General features: G+C 34.2%; 1 protein-coding gene across 1 annotated transcript in view; it reads right to left on the reverse strand.

Annotated features, from left to right (window-relative positions):
* The window catches only part of LOC123669644 (transcription factor SOX-21-like), a 51,413-nt gene extending 35,171 nt beyond the window's left edge, over positions 1-16,242 (reverse strand). The window contains exons 1-2 of the mRNA XM_045603240.1: positions 15,987-16,242; positions 2,448-2,642 (exon numbers count right to left, since the gene is read on the reverse strand). Of these exons, the coding sequence (XP_045459196.1) occupies positions 2,448-2,642; positions 15,987-16,233 (442 nt within the window). The 5' untranslated portion in view covers positions 16,234-16,242. The remainder of the gene's footprint in view (positions 1-2,447; positions 2,643-15,986) is intronic.
* Positions 16,243-18,706: the final 2,464 nt, after the last annotated feature.

Raw genomic sequence — 18,706 nt, forward strand, 5'->3', positions numbered from 1 at the left:
AACAACCTACGCTTACGCTACGCTTCAGCCTGTAGAGTCCCACAGCTGGGCATAGGCCTCTTTTACCATGTTAGAGAAGGATCAGAGCTTACCCGAGTAGAAAAAAGGTCAGGCTCAACCAGATCATGTATCTGGACCGGATCAGGATAGAATAAGGCATGCCTGATCCGGCAAGCTCTATCAGGACCAGGTCCGGTCCAGACAAGGATAGCCTGATATAAAATATAATCAAGTATGGTAAGGCATAGTGGATCAGAACCAGGTCCGGTCCAGACAAGGCTAGCCTGATGTAAAATCTTACCAAGTATGGTTAGGCATACTGGATCAGGACCTGGTCCGGTCCAGATCAGGATGGCCTGAAAGAAATGACGCGAACTGAGTCTGAATCGCGCTATTAATGTTTTTAAGCGCACTTAGTATATATACAGTTATCAGGACAATCTAGCAGGGAGTCCATTTCTACACAGTGGAGCAGTCGTAAGTAATAGGAAATAGTAGTTAGTAGTTAATCATTAGAAGTTAATAAATAAAGTTTAATTACTAATAATAATTAATTAATAACATAAAAATAAATAAAAATAATTAATATTTAAAGTAAAAACATAAATAAATAATACATTAGAAAAAATAAACGGAAATAAATATTATAATACTTAATTATGTTAATACATATTTATATCAATTCGCTTTTTTTTTTGTTAAACAATTATTTCAAAAATATAGGTACATTCGTGTTTTTTAAAAGGACCGAACCGAGCCCGCTGATCAGGATGAGATGAGATTTCCTGATCAGGTCCAGATCAGGAAATCTCATCTCATCCTGATCAGGTCCAGACCAATCATCTGCGTTACATGCCTTATCTAGTCCTGATCAGGCATGCCTGGTCCGGTCCTTCTAAGGAAGACGAAAAAATTTCTACTCGGGTTAATCCACCACGCTGTTCCAATGTGGGTTGACGGAAATATTCCTACTATGAGTAACAATCGCTATCGGGTGTACATGATAGCAACCGGTAGCGACGACTTAACGTGCTCTCCGAGGCAAGTGGACCCACAAGGACTGCACAAACACCCAGACCATGGCAAACATCTGTATGGTCGATAGAAATGTTTTTCATGTGCGAGGATCGAACCCGCTACCGCCAGCGCAACAGCCACAAACTAGTGCTGTGACCGTTGTGCTAACGCGGCGTCAAGCAAAAAATGGCACGCGGGGCAAAAAATCTACTTACAAATTTAGAAGAACCTACAAAAATTTCGCTCGCGATTATTATTTTGCAAGTTATATTAAAAATTAACAAACCTTTATTTAAAATGATATGTAGCAAGAAACAATATAATTAAAAACACATATTAGGTTACTTTTTGTTAAAATAACGCGAGATATCATATTTTTAATTAATTATATTGTATTTGTTATTTTTATAATTGATTAGAGATAAAAATATTATACAAAACCCTGAATGCCATTAATTGTTATGATTTGGAAGTGTATTTGCTAGGCATATTTTGGATTTTTAATTTTATTGTTACAGCATATTGCTGTTAATTTAAATTTTATAACATCCGTTTATATAATTTCCACAACCAGCATTTCTAATATTAACAATGTTTTTTTTAAATTAAAAGAAAAGGCTAGAAGAAAAAATGATTTGAAATTGTACGAAAAAGGCTCACTTACTTTAAACAGTTTCATACACGTTTATCCAATATTTGTTATTTTATAATCAAAAACAAATATTTAAATAAAAAAATTAACAAAATTTTACTACTCCTAAATTTCCGGAAGAGGCAACAAATATATGTTATTTCAACCAATTGGATAAAGCCATCATCGCGAAGGGTTTACGGCAACTAATAATAGGTTGCTCGCATACACTTTGTATGAGTCAACATTGTATGAGACCATTATAAAACAATACAAAATTTTCAATTATCTGTGCTTTTAATGTACTACTGATGTTATCTAATACATAGTCTCACAAAAGGTCAGTAAAATATAGAACGGTATAAGAGATATTGAATATTAATTTGATAGATAACCAATCTTTGTCTATAGTAGATTGAATTGCTTGGCATGTTGACGCAGTGGTAACAACGACTGGCTGATGCGTTAACAGTAGTAGGTTTGATCCTCGCACGTGACAAATGGCTTGTGTTGTGCTTTTCCGAACTCCCGGCAAAGAATTCAAATCTTACTGCGGGGGCTTTGAATGTGAATCATCTATTTATTAATTTCAAAGTTTGAACACTACAGCTGATTACAAGAATTGTACCTTCAGTTAATCCTATATACGTATATCTATAAGCATCATCAACTGTTCGAATATGACGTCAGAATATATTACGTGTATTAATTATAAAAAATCGAAGTAAAAAATTCGGATTTCAGCCAGTTAAGACGATTTAAATTTAGAACACGAATGATTCAAGTAAATTTAGCTTACCAGCTCTTAAGGCGTCCATAGGCACGCTGGGGTAGGGAATCGAGTAGGGATAGCCCTCCTTTCTTAAAGTCTTGGGTTTCCTCCTCGGCCGGTATTTGTAGTCAGGATGTTCCTTCATGTGCATAGCCCTCAGCCTCTTTGCTTCATCGATGAAGGGTCGTTTTTCATCTTCTGTTAAAAGCTTCCATTCTGCACCTGTACCGGAAAAATATTGTTAATACAATCTATACAAATAAATAAAATTGGAGTGTGTTTGTAATATTAATATAACCGTTATTTACTAAATGTATATGGATGTATACGCGTTATATTTACCAAAATAACATTTTTTTTTAGAATTTTTATCTGTCTATTTGTTCCGGCTAATATCAGAGACAGCTGGACCGATTTTGACGAGGCTTTCACTGGCAGCTGATGTAATAAAGTATTAAGTTACTAAGGCTACTTTTATTTTAGAATTTTATTTATTTTATAACTCTGCGAACAGAACAATAACTGTTTTGTTAAATTCCACGTGGACGAAGTCGCGGGCACGGCTAGTAAGTAAATAAAATAGAAATTGTAAATAATTATAAGTAAAGTTAGTATGGATAGTAATTTTTGATTAGTTTCACGAGTGATACTTTTATGATGTTTTGTTTGGTTAAGCTTTTCGAGAACGTCTGAAGAATTGCTTGGATTAGTCAGGGATTATTGTTTGTATAGAAAATGTTCCTTATTTTCAGATTAATTTGAAACATATAAAAAATATATATCAACACATATTCACATTCAAATATTATTACAGTGTTTTTAAAGTGTTTAGTGTACGTAATATGATTAAAGCGAGAATAACAAGTGACAATGAACTATCGTCATTGTCACCGAATGTTATCCCGAACATTTCGGCGACAAACAAACTGAATGCGCCATTCTCTCGCAACTATTATGACAGGGAGACAAAAAGAGAAAAGTAATTTGCTCTAACCATCCCTCATTGCGGAGACAAAGCCTTTGATCGATACAATATAATCGAAAGCACGAACGACCTGTCTCCCAACTCGATTCAAGAGACCAACCCTTTGTCTCCCCCCATTTATAGAAGGCTGTATTCATCGCATCGATACCGTGGAGGGGTGCCACCGACCATTCAAACAGACAAGACAATCCTGATTCAGCCGAGTATAAAAGGGAAAACAATGTCGCCAACATAGAAAGGAACAATCCGGTCGCAGGACCAACTTTCGTCCTGTTCGCGCACGGCCGAATCGCGACAAGAGCGAGCGGGACGGCGAGAACAATGGCGGAAAGCGCCGCCTAATGACGAATTTGCGCTTTTCATTCCGCTACAGAAGTTTTTCCCGGTTCCTCATTATTGTCGATACTTCGGGTAGGGTACTGTTGCTTTTGTCGACGGGCATGATAAGAATCGTGTACTTGCCGACTTATTATACGTTCCGTCAAACGAGACGCTGCTCGATGATACTGCGATGCGGAGATCCTTTGTAATTTCCTTTCAATGACGTTCATATGTAGCAGAATCAGATAAATATTTATATGAAATTTCTATTTTAAACTTTTCTATCTTTTCCTCGTATTTGAGCGAATGATATTGAATGAAACGTTATTACGTCTGGGTTCAATTACGAACAATATTACGCTACTAATAAGCAACAATTTCCAGCAATCGAATAACTACATGTGTACTATATACATGTCTGTGCCTCGTGCGAATTTCGGAGTTATTATCTGGCATAAATGTTCATTGTCCGTTAGGACAAACGAAAACAACTTATGTTAAGCTTTTTTCCTATTGTTATGTCTAGGGTTTCTTTTTGTAATCTTATCTCTTATAGCAATATTAATGCATTTTATTTTACAGTGACTATTACTTCTGTTTTAATTCTATATTTTTTTTCTGAATTTGGTTATTTTCTAGAACATTTTACTATTAGTATATTTTTTCTTTTTGATTTAATTAAGAATCATGTTAAAACATTGAAGTATAACGACATTTGAATAAAAATGAACTACATACCTACATCAGTTTTTAAGCTGAGTAAACTTATTTGACGACCGCTCTGGTGCAATGGTGCGTGTCGGCGGTGCCTAAACACCGACGGTCGTGGGTCCGATTCCCGCTCGGAGTGGATATTTTTGTTTATATAAATATTTACTTGCGGTCTGGTGGTTAGTCCTCACCAGGCCTCGGACATCACGTTAAGCTGTCGGTCCCGGTTGTTATAATGTACACCTGATAGCGATAGTTACTGATACGTTAAGGAATATCTTCCAACCCGCATCGGGCCAGCGTGGTGGATTAAGCTCTGATCATTCTCCTACATGGGGAAAGAGGCCTATGCCCAGCAGTGGCATATTCCCGAGTAGAAATTTTTTCGACTTCCTGAGAAGGACCGGACCAGGCATGCCTGATCAGGATTAGATAAGGCATGTAACGCAGATGATTAGTCTGGACCCGATCAGGAAATCTTATCTCATCCTGATCAGGTTCAGATCAAGAAATCTCATCTCATCCTGATCAGCCGGTTCGGTCCGGTCCTTTTAAAAAACACGAATGTATATTCTTGAAAAAATTGTTTAACAAAAAAAAAAAAAACGACGATATTATAAATGTTACTTAACATAATTATTATGATATTTATTTCCGTTTATTTTTTCCAATGTATTATTTATTTATGTTTTTACTTTAGATATTAATTATTTATATTTATTTTTATGTTATTAATTAATTATTATTAATTAAATTTTATTTCTTAACTTCTAATATTTAACTACTAATTAACTATTTCCTATTACTTACGACTGCTCCACTGTGTAGAAATGGACTCCTTGCTAGACTGTCCTAATAACTGTATATATACTAAGTGCGCTTAAAAACTTTAATAGCGCGATTCAGGCTCAGTTCGCGTAATTTCTTTCAGGCTATTCTGATCTGGACCGGACCTGGTCCTGATGAAGTATGCCTTACCATACTTGGTTATATTTTACATCGGTCTATCCTTGTCTGGACCGGATCTGGTCCTGATCCAGTATGCCTTACCATACTTGATTATATTTTACATCAGGCTATCCTTGTCTGGACCGGACCTGGTCCTGATCCAGTATGCCTTACCATACTTGATTATATTTTACATCAGGCTATCTTTGTCTGGACCGGACCTGGTCCTGATAGAGCTTGCCGGATCAGGCGTACCTTATCCTATCCTGATCCGGTCCAGATACATGATCTGGTTGAGCCTGACCTTTTTTCTACTCGGGTTGCAGGCTGAAGCGAAGCGTAAACTTATTTAACAACAACGTATTATATTTATAGGTATATATATTATAGTTTACTATTATCTATTAAAGGACTTGTTTTCTCTTAAGGTCTTATACTATTTAAGCCTGTAACGTCCCACTGCAGGACATTGGCTTCTTCCTCACGCTGCTCTCCTGAGGGTTGGCAGATGGTAGGATAATTGTGATGAGGAGGAAGGTCAAATACAAAGACATAATTAGACATTCATAGCGTGTAATTTACATTAAATACATTACCGAACAGTATGTAAAGTTACCAAGTTATATACAAAGATTTCAGCGTCACAATGTTTTACATAACCGTAGCATATAACCAACGCCCACGCGGAAACAAAATTACACTTGACCCCTACTAAGTACGGTTGAACGTAAAGCATTCGGACTTTATGAGAGAATATTATTTTTAATTTAATTAACAATCACCGATTCCAAGCGGCACGTGACTCGAGTGTTGCCACTCTACAATAATTATTTCCTACATCCCGCCTCTACGATAAATAATGGAAACATTGAAACGAGGCAACATTGATCGCAGTACAGTAACAGGCATTGAGATGTTTTATTTTTTTTATTTTTGCACAGTTGTCAACCATAGCAATTACGGCCAGTGAACTGAAATGAGTTTTTATATAGCTAATAATCAGATTTAACGAATTTAAAAATAGAACCCAATCTATTTTGATATTCTTCCAATTATAAAAAAAAAGGTGCGAATATTTCAAATCAAGACGACTTATTAAAAATCTCTGTAATCAGAAAATAACTTTAATGTAGGTAGTTAGTTTAGTCTAACTCATCTTTACATCACCACTATTTTACTTACAAAAAATAATGTAATGACAGCAATGCGTCCCATAACCATTAAAACTCATCAAGGAAACCCAGTACAGCGAGTTATACATCACGTATTGTTAACGACAATCGTAAAAACAAAAACGCGAGACAAAAAACAACGCGTGTAACACACTCGTGTATATGACAATACACATCGCGACAAAGGAGTTTCCTCTCAGCGTTGTATTAAAACGACCATTGTGTTCAGAATCGGACGAAAATGCTCTTCATTACGCTGAAAGCTTGTGTGCGACAATGGAGAGGGAGGGGGGGTAGGTATACAAAGACGAAGGAGCCCACCCTTTCGTCCGGAAAATTGAAATGGTAAGATGTTATTTAGGTCATGATTTTATTAAATCTTAATAGATTTTTTTCGGCTCATCGAGGGTTATTGTGTACGAATCGAGCTTTGCATTAGTGACGTAATGGATTTGTAATTTCAATTAGGTAAATGATATTGGGGGGTTGGATAGTTTTTTGTTGTTATTATTATTATTTTTAATTTTCGTTTCATATGTATGTTTTACTAATGATTTTGAATACGTGATTTATCGATTAGATAATACAAACTCATTCGATAAAAATTGATGTCGCTTCTCTAACATAATTAGCATTTTAACGGAAGTGGACGATTACAGTAACCTATCTCTAATTTTTCTTACTATAGATAGAATTTTGAAATAAAATCACAGTTACAAATTTATCACTAATAAAAAAAAATTTGAAATAGGTAAGATGGCCTACTGTCAAAAATTGGAATTTTGTAATGTTATTATATTAGAATAGCAATCAGTATTGCTATTAGAAATATAACCAGATACAATTATATGCTTTATTAAGTTTACAAGATTAATCACTTGATTAAGTAGTTTCCTTTAACTTTAAAATCTTGTTATAGTTCGCGACTTTGCTTGCATAGGAGATAGTTTTCTAATGATAAATCTAATAAATAATAAAGAGATCTTTTAATTTTTATTCATTTAAATAATATAATACATAAATACAAGTTTCCTTCCCTTTTACAATCACATTTTTTTTTTTTAAATTAAAACCGGAGTTTTCTACTAACTGTTTTTGACTTATTTTATTCTAAGAGGTAGTAGCCGTTCATAAAATCCTCTTTGGTATAATTTAAATCACACAATTCAGTCTACCGTCATTTAATAACAAATTCAAGTAAAAGTAAATTCATACAAGAATTAATAAACAACAAACTTTCAGAATGAATATAATCAACTACATTTCACGAGCACAATGGCTGAAAAATATTTAAACACAATACACATTTTAGCAGTCGGGCGTCAATGTAAGGGAGTACAAAAGGCTGTAGTAATTAAACAAGGGCAAACAAACGCCCCTTTTAACAACAAGGAAACAACAGTATTTTTGTTGCGTGCCCCTGACAGCCTGCGTCGGCACGATAAGGCGCCCTTAGTCGAGTACCTATGTTGCGAAATGTGACTATACTCACAACACTTGCCACGGACTTGTGAAAGCTGGAAATATCATTAAGTTGGATGTTTTTATCAAAAATATTTTTTACACATTAATTAAATAGAAAGATGCCCAGTTGCAGATATTCAGATTGTCGTTTTGTCTATGAAAGTTTAAATTTAGAACATTTCTTTTTCTCATCGGAACGTGAGTCTGTGGTGGAAAAGTGATGAAAGAAGAAAGACAGCGTCTGACGACACTTTCCAAAATATATCTCATACAAAACCGAAAACCAGGCAATCTTGTGTCGATATTTAAATTTAGAAATTTCATCTATATTTGCCATTCGAAAATTATGAAGGCTGCGATTAATCGAGTTTGATTCATAATGGTAGTGTTTGGAAGATCCATCACCAATTTTTCGACAGTATTCTATGTTATTTCTATTCTGTAGTATCCTGTGATCGTATTTCTTTAAAACCATTGCACTTCTCATATTTAGATTAGATGAGATATTAGTATTTAAGAGGTCAGTCTGATTGCTGTATTTACCACTTCCAAAGGTTTGTCTTATCTGTTGTAGTCGTCGTCATCAGCTGATGATTGTCAGTTTCCTGGACATATTTTTCTTATCCGTATCGAATCAACAAATTCAAAGCAATTACTTGTTTCCGTTTTAATTTTATTACACTTCGATTTTCTAATCTTGGTTTTATAAAAGATTAAAAAAAAACTTGTTTACTTTTATTTTTGTAGGTAATCTGTTTTTGAAAAAATATAATAAAAAAAAAATTAAAAACAGTAGTCGTACATCAGTAGACCTTAAGTTATTTCGATTTTTCAGCATTGAAAAAACGGTAAAGGAATAATTACATAATCCAATCTGACAAGGATAGTCTTTATTAAAAACTTAATTCAACTAAAAGAAGAAAGAGAGAACGTCTACTATATGGAAAAAACTAAATGGCTATAAACAATTTACGCATTTCATCATCATTCAGTTAATACAAGCGAAGATTAGACGAGTTTCGAATTAAAAAAAAAATCGATTAAAAATTTATTCGGTATCAGTTATCGATATAAAAGTTCGTTTATATCGATAACAGCTCCCGTTCTAATCGAACAAAACCTTCAGTTCTGTCAGAACACTCGCCATAGTGCGTTTTAATAGATTCCAAACACACAATGCCTAGTTATTTACGTCGGCTGTTGATTCTTTAGGGAAAAAAATGAGACTTTTGAGAGATGTTCACGGGTCTTATACGATTAGAAACTTGTTCGCTATTGGACATGCCTTCTCTCCGAGACGGGTAACCAATGGTGTCTGAGAAGGCAACGTTTAATTACTGCATCTGTTACGTAAAAACGTTTTGAGAATGTTTGAAACAAAAAAAATCAATAGAAAAAAAATATGATATAAAAAGCTACATAGAGCGAGGAAAATCGTTGTAAATTGGAAATCGACGTATGTTTGGGGTGTAGATGATTTTGTAAATATGTAACTTTTATAATGATTAGAAACTTTTGTTATATAATGTAATAGTTTTTTTTTATTCGTAAACTTTTATAAATGATTTATTAATAATTATTTATCATACACAGTTTTTAATTGTTACAAAATGCTTACAATAACATTGTTCAATACAAATAATTCTATACACGTTTTTAAGGTGTCACAGCGTCTATGATACTGTAAAAGTTTAGTCTAAGAGCACTTAGTAGGTATATATTACAGTAATATCAGCATAATAGACGCACAATTATGTATAGTATCATATTAATGATATTTAAAAATAGAACGAAATTTTGGATATACAAATTATTAGTCTTTTTTCAATTTCGAATTCCAAACTTCACCAAGCTATAAACTGTACCTAACTAAACACAGTCGATTTTCAAACACCGTAAGATAGTATTAATCTCAATCTCACATGTAAGGGTTGCCAGTGTCGATAAATGAAAACCAATTACACGAACAACAATCACGCCCTCGCCTTAATTAATATTAACTAGCAGACGTACGAGTAACGCCCCTAACAGTTGGCGGCACAATCGTTGAGGGTACGTAAATGCAACAGACAGCAATGAAAACAAACAGCGCTACGCACGGTCGGCACCTTCTACGAACGAAATGTTTGATAACTTTTCTCTTCACAATATACGAAACAAAACTATAAAGTTTAAAATGTCTGTTTATTTACGTAATTATACTGTTTGAGGGAAAATTTAGTTTATTTTTATTTTTTATTTAAGTACAGAAGATAAGTTGAGTGTTCCTACTTTTAGGTAACAACTAATTTGAATCAAATTGGCAGGCGGAGCATTTACGTTGATGAGTGATCCACTGCCGCTTACAATAATTTACAGTACTAGAGAAGTTACAAATGCATTTTGGTACGTAAATTAATGAGTTATTGGCGCTCGGAATGAATATTTGTATTTATACAAATATTCCTTTCCGGTTTGGATGTCTGTCCTTGTGGGTTTCCACACCGTGACTCGAAGAGCACGTTAAGCTGTCTGTCCTGGTTGTCACCAGTAATACACGATGGCGATCGTTACTCATAGTAGGGAATATATCCACCGACCCGCAATAAAGCAGCGTGGTGGATTAAGCTCCAATCCTTCTCCTACACATAGAAAGAGGACTATGCCCAGCAGTGGGATGTACAGGCTGAATCGTGATCGACACTAAGGTATAATATGTTATGTTGGTGAAAAGTTACAAGCATTTAGAAAACAATTAATTAGATTTTTAGAAAGGGACAAACGTTAAAAACGCACTTTCAAAATGCCACCACTGCGAAGTTAATTTCTTTACTGTCATTTTATCTTACAATGCAACGCGGGGATTCAATTAAGCAGATTAAAAATGAAGCGACATTAAACTTGCTTAAAAATGCTATAGGAAACAGCTAATTGTTTTTATAAAATCAGCTGAAAAATCAAGTTGTATGAATAAAGTTGTACAATATGTCAATATTTATCTTTGAAAAATACAAAAAAAAAAAACACATGCAAAACATATGGAATTGTATTGATTTCTTAGAGAAGTTATAATTTTGTTCCCCAATCGCTCTAGCCATGTGTCACAAAAGTGCTCGGTAAAAAGATACGCAGCACATTGTACAACGATACCTTTGTTGGGCGCATCGACATTTGTCGGGCGACATTTCGATTGGTTTCGTTAACAAAAAGCGTTTTATGCGTCGATTTATTAATGCCGATAAACAATGAACGGTACGCAATACGCGATACGAGAGCGATTATTGACAGGTAGCGAACAATAGGACGGTTTTGTTTAGGATGTTTTACACTGATGAAATATTAGATTGGGGCTGATATCTTAAATTAATAATCGTACTTTAATTACAAAAAACTCTGTAAAACAAAATTAAACTCGTTTGTCAGAAAACAAATCGCCTTTTGATACCGATTTGTCGGTAAACGGATTCAACAACACTATTTAGTCGAAAAAATGAAGCGTTATTAAATGATTTGATTAAAGAAGCATTAACAAGAAGCGCTAAGCACCTGAGATAGATATAAGTATAATTTAAACATCAAAATCAACATCATTTTAGAGATCCGCGGAAATAATTTACGATTCGGATTAGGACTGAATGTTATTAAAGTTTGACATTCATTCTCATTAGAAATTTTCTTTTAAGCTTACTGGTACCAAAAAAAAATTGTAAAACATGTTCTATTTCAATAACTTAATTGAATTCTAAGTATAAAAATAATTGTTAAAGTAATTTTTCATTCATATGTGACATTAACAATATTTAATCTGTAAAACAGCATGTAATGTTATACAGCTATGCGATGGTCCCTCCCAAATAAAATGAGTTGGGAGCTTAATCAGCCTCTCTTCTTTATTGCGAGTGAGCGGATAATTTCCCTACAATGAATAACTATCGCTATCCGATGCCTATGATATCAATCGGGAACGACGGTCTTACGTACTTCACAATACACCAAAAAAATAGAGGTTCGCCGTTTCACGCCGACATCATTCACATTCGCCGCATCACGAAAAATCTACTAGATAGAATTAGAGTGTCTATGTCCTAATAATAAAAATGCAATAGACATATATTTGGGGTTGATATCTTCAAGATAAGGAAGGAAGAGAAAAAGGTAGGAAGTTTGTGATTTCTTTTTTGTTATAAGAAAGGCAGTAAAACTGACGAATATCAGCTAATATATATTATTATAGAATGTTTATATACCCGAACACACAACAGTGGGCAAAAGCCAATCGTCCACATATCTGCCGTTAAAAACTCTTTAGGACAAACTTTTCCAATTCGCCTCATCCCTCCAGCTTTCAGCAGAAACAAGTAATTTCTGCCAACAAACGTCCCTATTCAGTACCCAAAAGACATTGTATGCATAAAACATGCGCTGTTTGAACAGGACAATACAAGCGCTGTCGCCCCAGCTCCGTTCGTTAAAGGAACACAATACTCCCATTCCAACTACAGTTAGAAAGAGCACAATGTCCCGTAACGCAGGGTATTTTTGCAAGACAATACAAACATGGATAATTCTGAAGAAAATGTCGTAAATACGTATTGCTATGCAACGTGTATAGAACCTGCTAAGTGCGAGTCGACCACGAACCACAGATTTCGTACCATTGTAATGTTTGACTATACAAACTTTTTAGAATCGATTTAAAACATAAAAAACTTACTTAGAAATTAATATTATAGCGCCAATATGATAGCATAGTGATACATATTTTTTTACAATTTCTAAAGTTTAACGTCTATAGATTCCGAATATTATTACACTCGTAGTCCTACGACAAACAATTGAGGCAATGGAGTTTTAGATGCATGATTCTTGTGGTTATTGAACCCTAAAATGTCTATGTGGAATCAATTGACATTTAATTAAAAATTTACCTTTAACTACATGAGCTAGACATTGTTTCGATAAGTTATAAATCAATTAAAAAAAGATTGTATTAGAATATACTTTTGATATGAAAATGTATCAAATTAAAACCAGTTAATACTAATTTTTTAATAACGCGAAACCGTATTTAAATATACTCCCTTGAAAATGATGTTACATAAGAGCAGGCAGTGTTGAAAAAGGAGAGAAAAATAGAAAATGGCGTTTCCTCTCGCCGTCACCGCCAGAATGGCGGCCGCGGTAGGTTTTATTTTTCCATACTCTTCCGCCCGTGTCTCCCCTTTTCTGAACATTTTTAAATTCTCTGTTAGACTGGATTTTGCTTACTTTTGGTCGTTGATTAATTCGGTGGCCGGTACCCCGCTGTGTCGCTTCTGCCGGTTGATTGCACCTTCGTTTTTTTTTACGGTGAGCAATTTTTTTTGCGCTTCGTGTTTTGAGCACGACTTTAGAAGACATTTGTCAACTGTTTACGTCTACAGCCGTCTGTTCGTTTAAGCATTCATTGAGTTAACAAAAATACTGTCGTTTCAAGCATGAAGGTCAACTATATCGTAAAAGTTATTGAACTGTGCGCAGGAATGACACGGCGGCTTGGTTTGACTCACTTGGTATTGTTTATTTTTTCCTTTAAAATATCAAGTAGTTAGTGGGTTTATGGCTTTAATTTAATTTAAATTTATTATGTTTAAGGTCAGACTACATTGGTTATTTACAGCTCTTTCAAAGTTATAAATCGTAGATCTAAAAATAGGTATATGTGAACTAGTTTCTACAAAACTTTGCAAGCAAAAGCATAAAAAGGGACATTCTTAAAGTATTTCTTAGTCAATACTTTTAATAGGGATGTACATTCCAATTAACTGTGAAAATATTAAATTATCAATAAAACGATTGCATCGTTAAATTAAGAAAATCCAAGTATTTTCAATTCTCAAATCAATAATCGATTCTTACTCAAAGTGTATAGACGACTAAATATATTATAGTATAACACACGTGGACACTAAGCAAATTTTTTCAAATCGATACTAATATTACAAAGCTGAAGAGTATGTTTGCTTGATTGCACTAATCTCAGAAACTAGTGTTCCGATTTGAAAAATTCTTTTAGTGTTAGATAGCCCATTTATCGAGGAATATGCTATACATATATCATCACACTAAGACCAATAGGAGCGGAGCACCAATGAAGAATGTTTGAAAATCGGGTTTTTGTTCTTTTGAGAGCTTCCGCTGCGTACACTGTGTAAACAGTTTAAGAGCGGGTTAAAGTTAGCGCTAGCCCATAGCAACTATTCCAACAACAAGCAACAATTCCCAAGTTATTTGTGTATTAATGTTATTTTCTGTTCATTGTTAAACTTATCTAGTATTATCATGTACACCTGATAGCGATCGTTACTCATAGTCGGAATATATCCGCCAACCCGCATTGGAGCAGCGTGGTGGATTAAGCTCTGATCCTTCTCCTACATGGGGAAACAGGCCTATGCCCAGTAGTGGGATATTACAGGCTGAAGCGATGTTATAAACACTCTTAAAGCTTTTATCCTGAGTTTAGAAAACTTTCTGATAAACAATAATATATTTATTTTATCCAGTATGCTAAGGGGTTTGTTCACCTATACCTACCCTGTATTTTATATACGCCTATGAGTTTCTATCAATCAAACAATACGTAGACTTATATAGAATTGGCAGTATCCTAAGGGCCAATTTATCATAAAGGTGAGATGCGAATGATCAATTTGCAATCAAAATCAAGCCTTCAGAAACTACGAGTTGAGGATGTTGTTCAATCAAATTAAACCAATTTATGAATATAACCGAGATATCAAAGGATCGATAGCTTGAATCACCATCGATATTGAAAATGGTTACTGTGAGGTATGATCAAATAAACGAGGATATGTCTTTCGTATAACACGTATATACATATATACCATAATTGGTATTTATTGAATATAATTAGCGTTTATTTAGGGAATACGAGTATATGCAATGGCACAATGGTATTGTTCATTATTTTTTCTGCACTTATTTATTATTACATCTTTGAGAGTTAGTTTTGGTTTGTTGATAAATCAATTTACAACGGTATTAAAAAGATATGATGTAGTTTTCTTTTTTAAAAACTCTACTCATATATGTATTTGAATTAACTGGTAGACAGTTGTCAGATATTCTTATTCACATTAAATTCAAAAGTTATAATTTATTGGTTTCGGTGAAACAGGACGTCAGGACCCCTTTTACTTCCTTTTGATAAAGCCTATCAATAACTTCGTTGCGAGATAAACTTTAAAAACAAACGGTAAGAACAGGCTCTTCTGCTACAAGCCCATTACAATATAAGAGAAAAGAATGCTTTTGAATACAAAATAATCGTAAGCTTAACTTGAAGACACCTTTCAAAGACTACCTCTTACTTCCTACTAGTACCTATGGACGTAGGCACAGTGGGGCAAGATGGGGCATTTGCCCCACCCCGACTCGAAGTTAATTACAAATATTTTAGATTTTAATAAGTAAATTTTAGCTAGATTTAGTCAAAACCTCCGCAACGTACTATTGAGATGGTGTAAATAGTGAAGGTAAATGAATGTTTGCAATAAATTAAAATACTTTTAATATGTACGATTTTATTTTTGTGTTTACCCACACATTAGGGATTCTAAACATTTTTTTAATATCATATCAAAAATTGACCGCTCCAGCGGGATTCGAACCCGCGTCTCCGACTGACCGTGTCGGCGCTCTAGCCAATTAAGCTATGGAACGATGTACCCGCCAGAGCAAAATTCTTGATATGATGATTTTTATTTTCGGTTTAAGCGAACCGTTTTCTACTACTTATCGAGCTTTTAATTATTTGGTTTGCCACACCTTTACAAAGTTCTTGGTATGACCATGCTTCTACTTAGGTACTTGTGTTTAGTTTATTAATTAAGAAAACATTTGCACTCAAAATGTATATTCAATAAGTTGAAAATTTCGAAGCTAAATTTGCTATAACTCAATAAAATTACTTTCAATACTTACCCAATCGTTTTGAGATCTCTGAATTGTGCATTTTAGGGTTATCCTGTGCTATTTTCCGCCTTTGCAGTCTCGACCAAACCATGAAAGCGTTCATAGGCCTCTTAATGTGCTCTTCCTGAGATTTTTTCTGGTGTGTCTGACCATTCATTGCAGATATCGCCCCCATTGTACCAATGGCTCCCATAGCAGACATGTGTCCCATAGGAAAGTGACCCATCGTGCTCCCATAACCAGCACGGTCGCACATTGCACCAGCGGCACTGTTGAAAAGAAATATCTTTATTAATATGTACATATACTTAACTAGTGTGTTGATATTAATAAACCAGCTTATTTAAAATATTCTGTAACAGTATCATAAAGCTTTAAAAAAACGTAAGATGCAAACGAAACTAGATTAAACCAGACGACACAGGTTGAAAACTATCTAAAAATTCAGTTCCGGTTTTAAAACGATTAAAAAACTAATTATCCATTACTCTATCAGCATACGTTTTAAAAGCCATGAATTTTTTAAAAACCAGATGATACTGGATCAAACCAGATGAAACAGGTTCAAACACATGCCAAAAGTTCGATTCTGTTCTGTCTGGTTTTAAAACGATTAAAAAACTAATAATCCATTACTCTACCAGCACACGTTTTCGCCATTGTCGCTACCCCAAACCCCTACACGCCAAAACACCACGTGCGCCGTAACAATTGCAACTTTTAATATTCCAACGACAATTACTGTGATCATAAAAGTGGAAAATATTAATATCATACGCATTAGAAAGAGGGCCCTTTACAAATTGGCTGCTTATGACACGGGAGGAATACTTGTTTCTGATTGGTCGGACTGCCGTTTTAATGATTTACCTGTTGGGGACTCCTAATACCTTTAAGTAAGTCGAATTTTTAGATTTTACGAGGGTAAAGTAAAGTGTAATTTAATTTAATGAAAAGAGCAAATAAAAACGAGAAGAATGATGTAAAGGTACTTCAAAACATTCAAACGATATCAGTAATAATTGTTTTTAATAATGCATTTAAATATCTCTACATTATCAATCTGTATAAAAAGTTGCAAAAGGTAAATTTCATGATTTTAGAATGAACTCAAAGTTATCTAAGAAATGTTTGCTTAAATAATATGAGGTAATACTAACTATGTTATTCTTATTAACCAATCAATCTGTAGGATATCCTTTGAATAAATTATATTTCACACATATGTATGTGGTAAAGTAAGTAGCCCGACTGGAGTAGTACCTCGACCTTACAGAAGATCACAGCTAAATAATACTGATTTCAAGCAGTATTGTGTTCCTGTTGGTGAGTAAGGTAACCAGAGCTCCTGGGGGATTGGGGATTTGGTCAGCAACGCGCTTGCGATTTTTCTGGTGTTGCAGGCTTCTATAAGCTACGGTAATCTCTTACCATCAGGTGAGCCGTACGCTTGTTTACCGACCTAGTGATATAAAATATATATGTATTAATATTAAATATATGTAAAAAGCATCAAAATATAAAAAGCGAGATAAACAGTCCAAATTCGTTCTTGTCAATATAAGGTTTCAATTTACTTAACAGTTTACGAAAGTTTTAAACGTGAACTGATAACTTGAACGTAACTCCAATTCAAATTCACACGCCGCAAATTAGTAGCACATTAGAATACCGAAGCCGTCAAACATATTAAAAGTAATTAAGTTAACAAAACTTAACAAATCAAATAGTTAAGTAAATAACTAAATTAATGTTCAAACCGTGTTCGACTAAATCCCTTTTGGGAGTTGAAGGCGCTACATAACAACCGAAATGTATTAACATGCATAAATATTGAACCCTTGAAGGGTTCAGTCAAACTAATTACTCATTCCGAGGGAATCGCTCGATATGTTTTGTTTTCTGCTTTTAGATGTAGTTAATCGAAATGTTTTGTCAATTCTCTGTTTACTAAGTTTATAGAAGATAAAAATAATTGCCAAATTAAGTTTATATTATGGATAATCATATGATCACTTCTGTTAAAGAAAATTTTATGCCAACATCAAATAAGTCAAAAAAGTTGCATAAACTCCACTTTTTAATCACTGTATTAATATTTAATACTTGCTGTGGCCGCGACTTCGTCCGCGTGGAATTTTTCAAAAAAGTTATTGTTCAGTTCGTAGAGTTATAAAATAAATAAATTTTTAAAATAAAAATAGCCTAAGTTACTCCTTACTACATCAGCTATCTGCCAGTGAAAGTCCGGTCCGGCCGTTTCAGAGATTAGCCGGAACAAACAGACAAACAGACAAACAGAAAAACAAAAATAGGAAAAAATGTTATTTTGGTATATGTACCGTACATCCACATGCATTTATTAAAAAGCGATTATTTTAATATTACAAAACAGACACTCCAATTTATTTATTTGCATAGATGTATAGATTGATGCTGTTTTTATCTCTTAAGTTATTGTAATACGTCATTTTTTGTCAACCCGTGGCGTAGCGGAGTGGCGAAGTAAATTCAATAGGTACGTCGGTAGTTCCCTCTTCCATGAGAACTTAGAACCCTTTATTGGGTGTATGGATGCCATAGAACAGTTTTTGCTTAAAACTAGCTTAACCCTGTGATTTTTCCCACTATGTGTGTTCGAGAAGACTTCGTTACATTTTCACTACAATCGTTTACATAGTAATTAATAACTTTAGTTCTGGGGGGTGTATCAGAGTTTCAAGTTAGAG

This window comes from Melitaea cinxia, chromosome 3 (genome assembly GCF_905220565.1).
Source record: "Melitaea cinxia chromosome 3, ilMelCinx1.1, whole genome shotgun sequence".
Lineage (NCBI taxonomy): Eukaryota > Metazoa > Arthropoda > Insecta > Lepidoptera > Nymphalidae > Melitaea > Melitaea cinxia.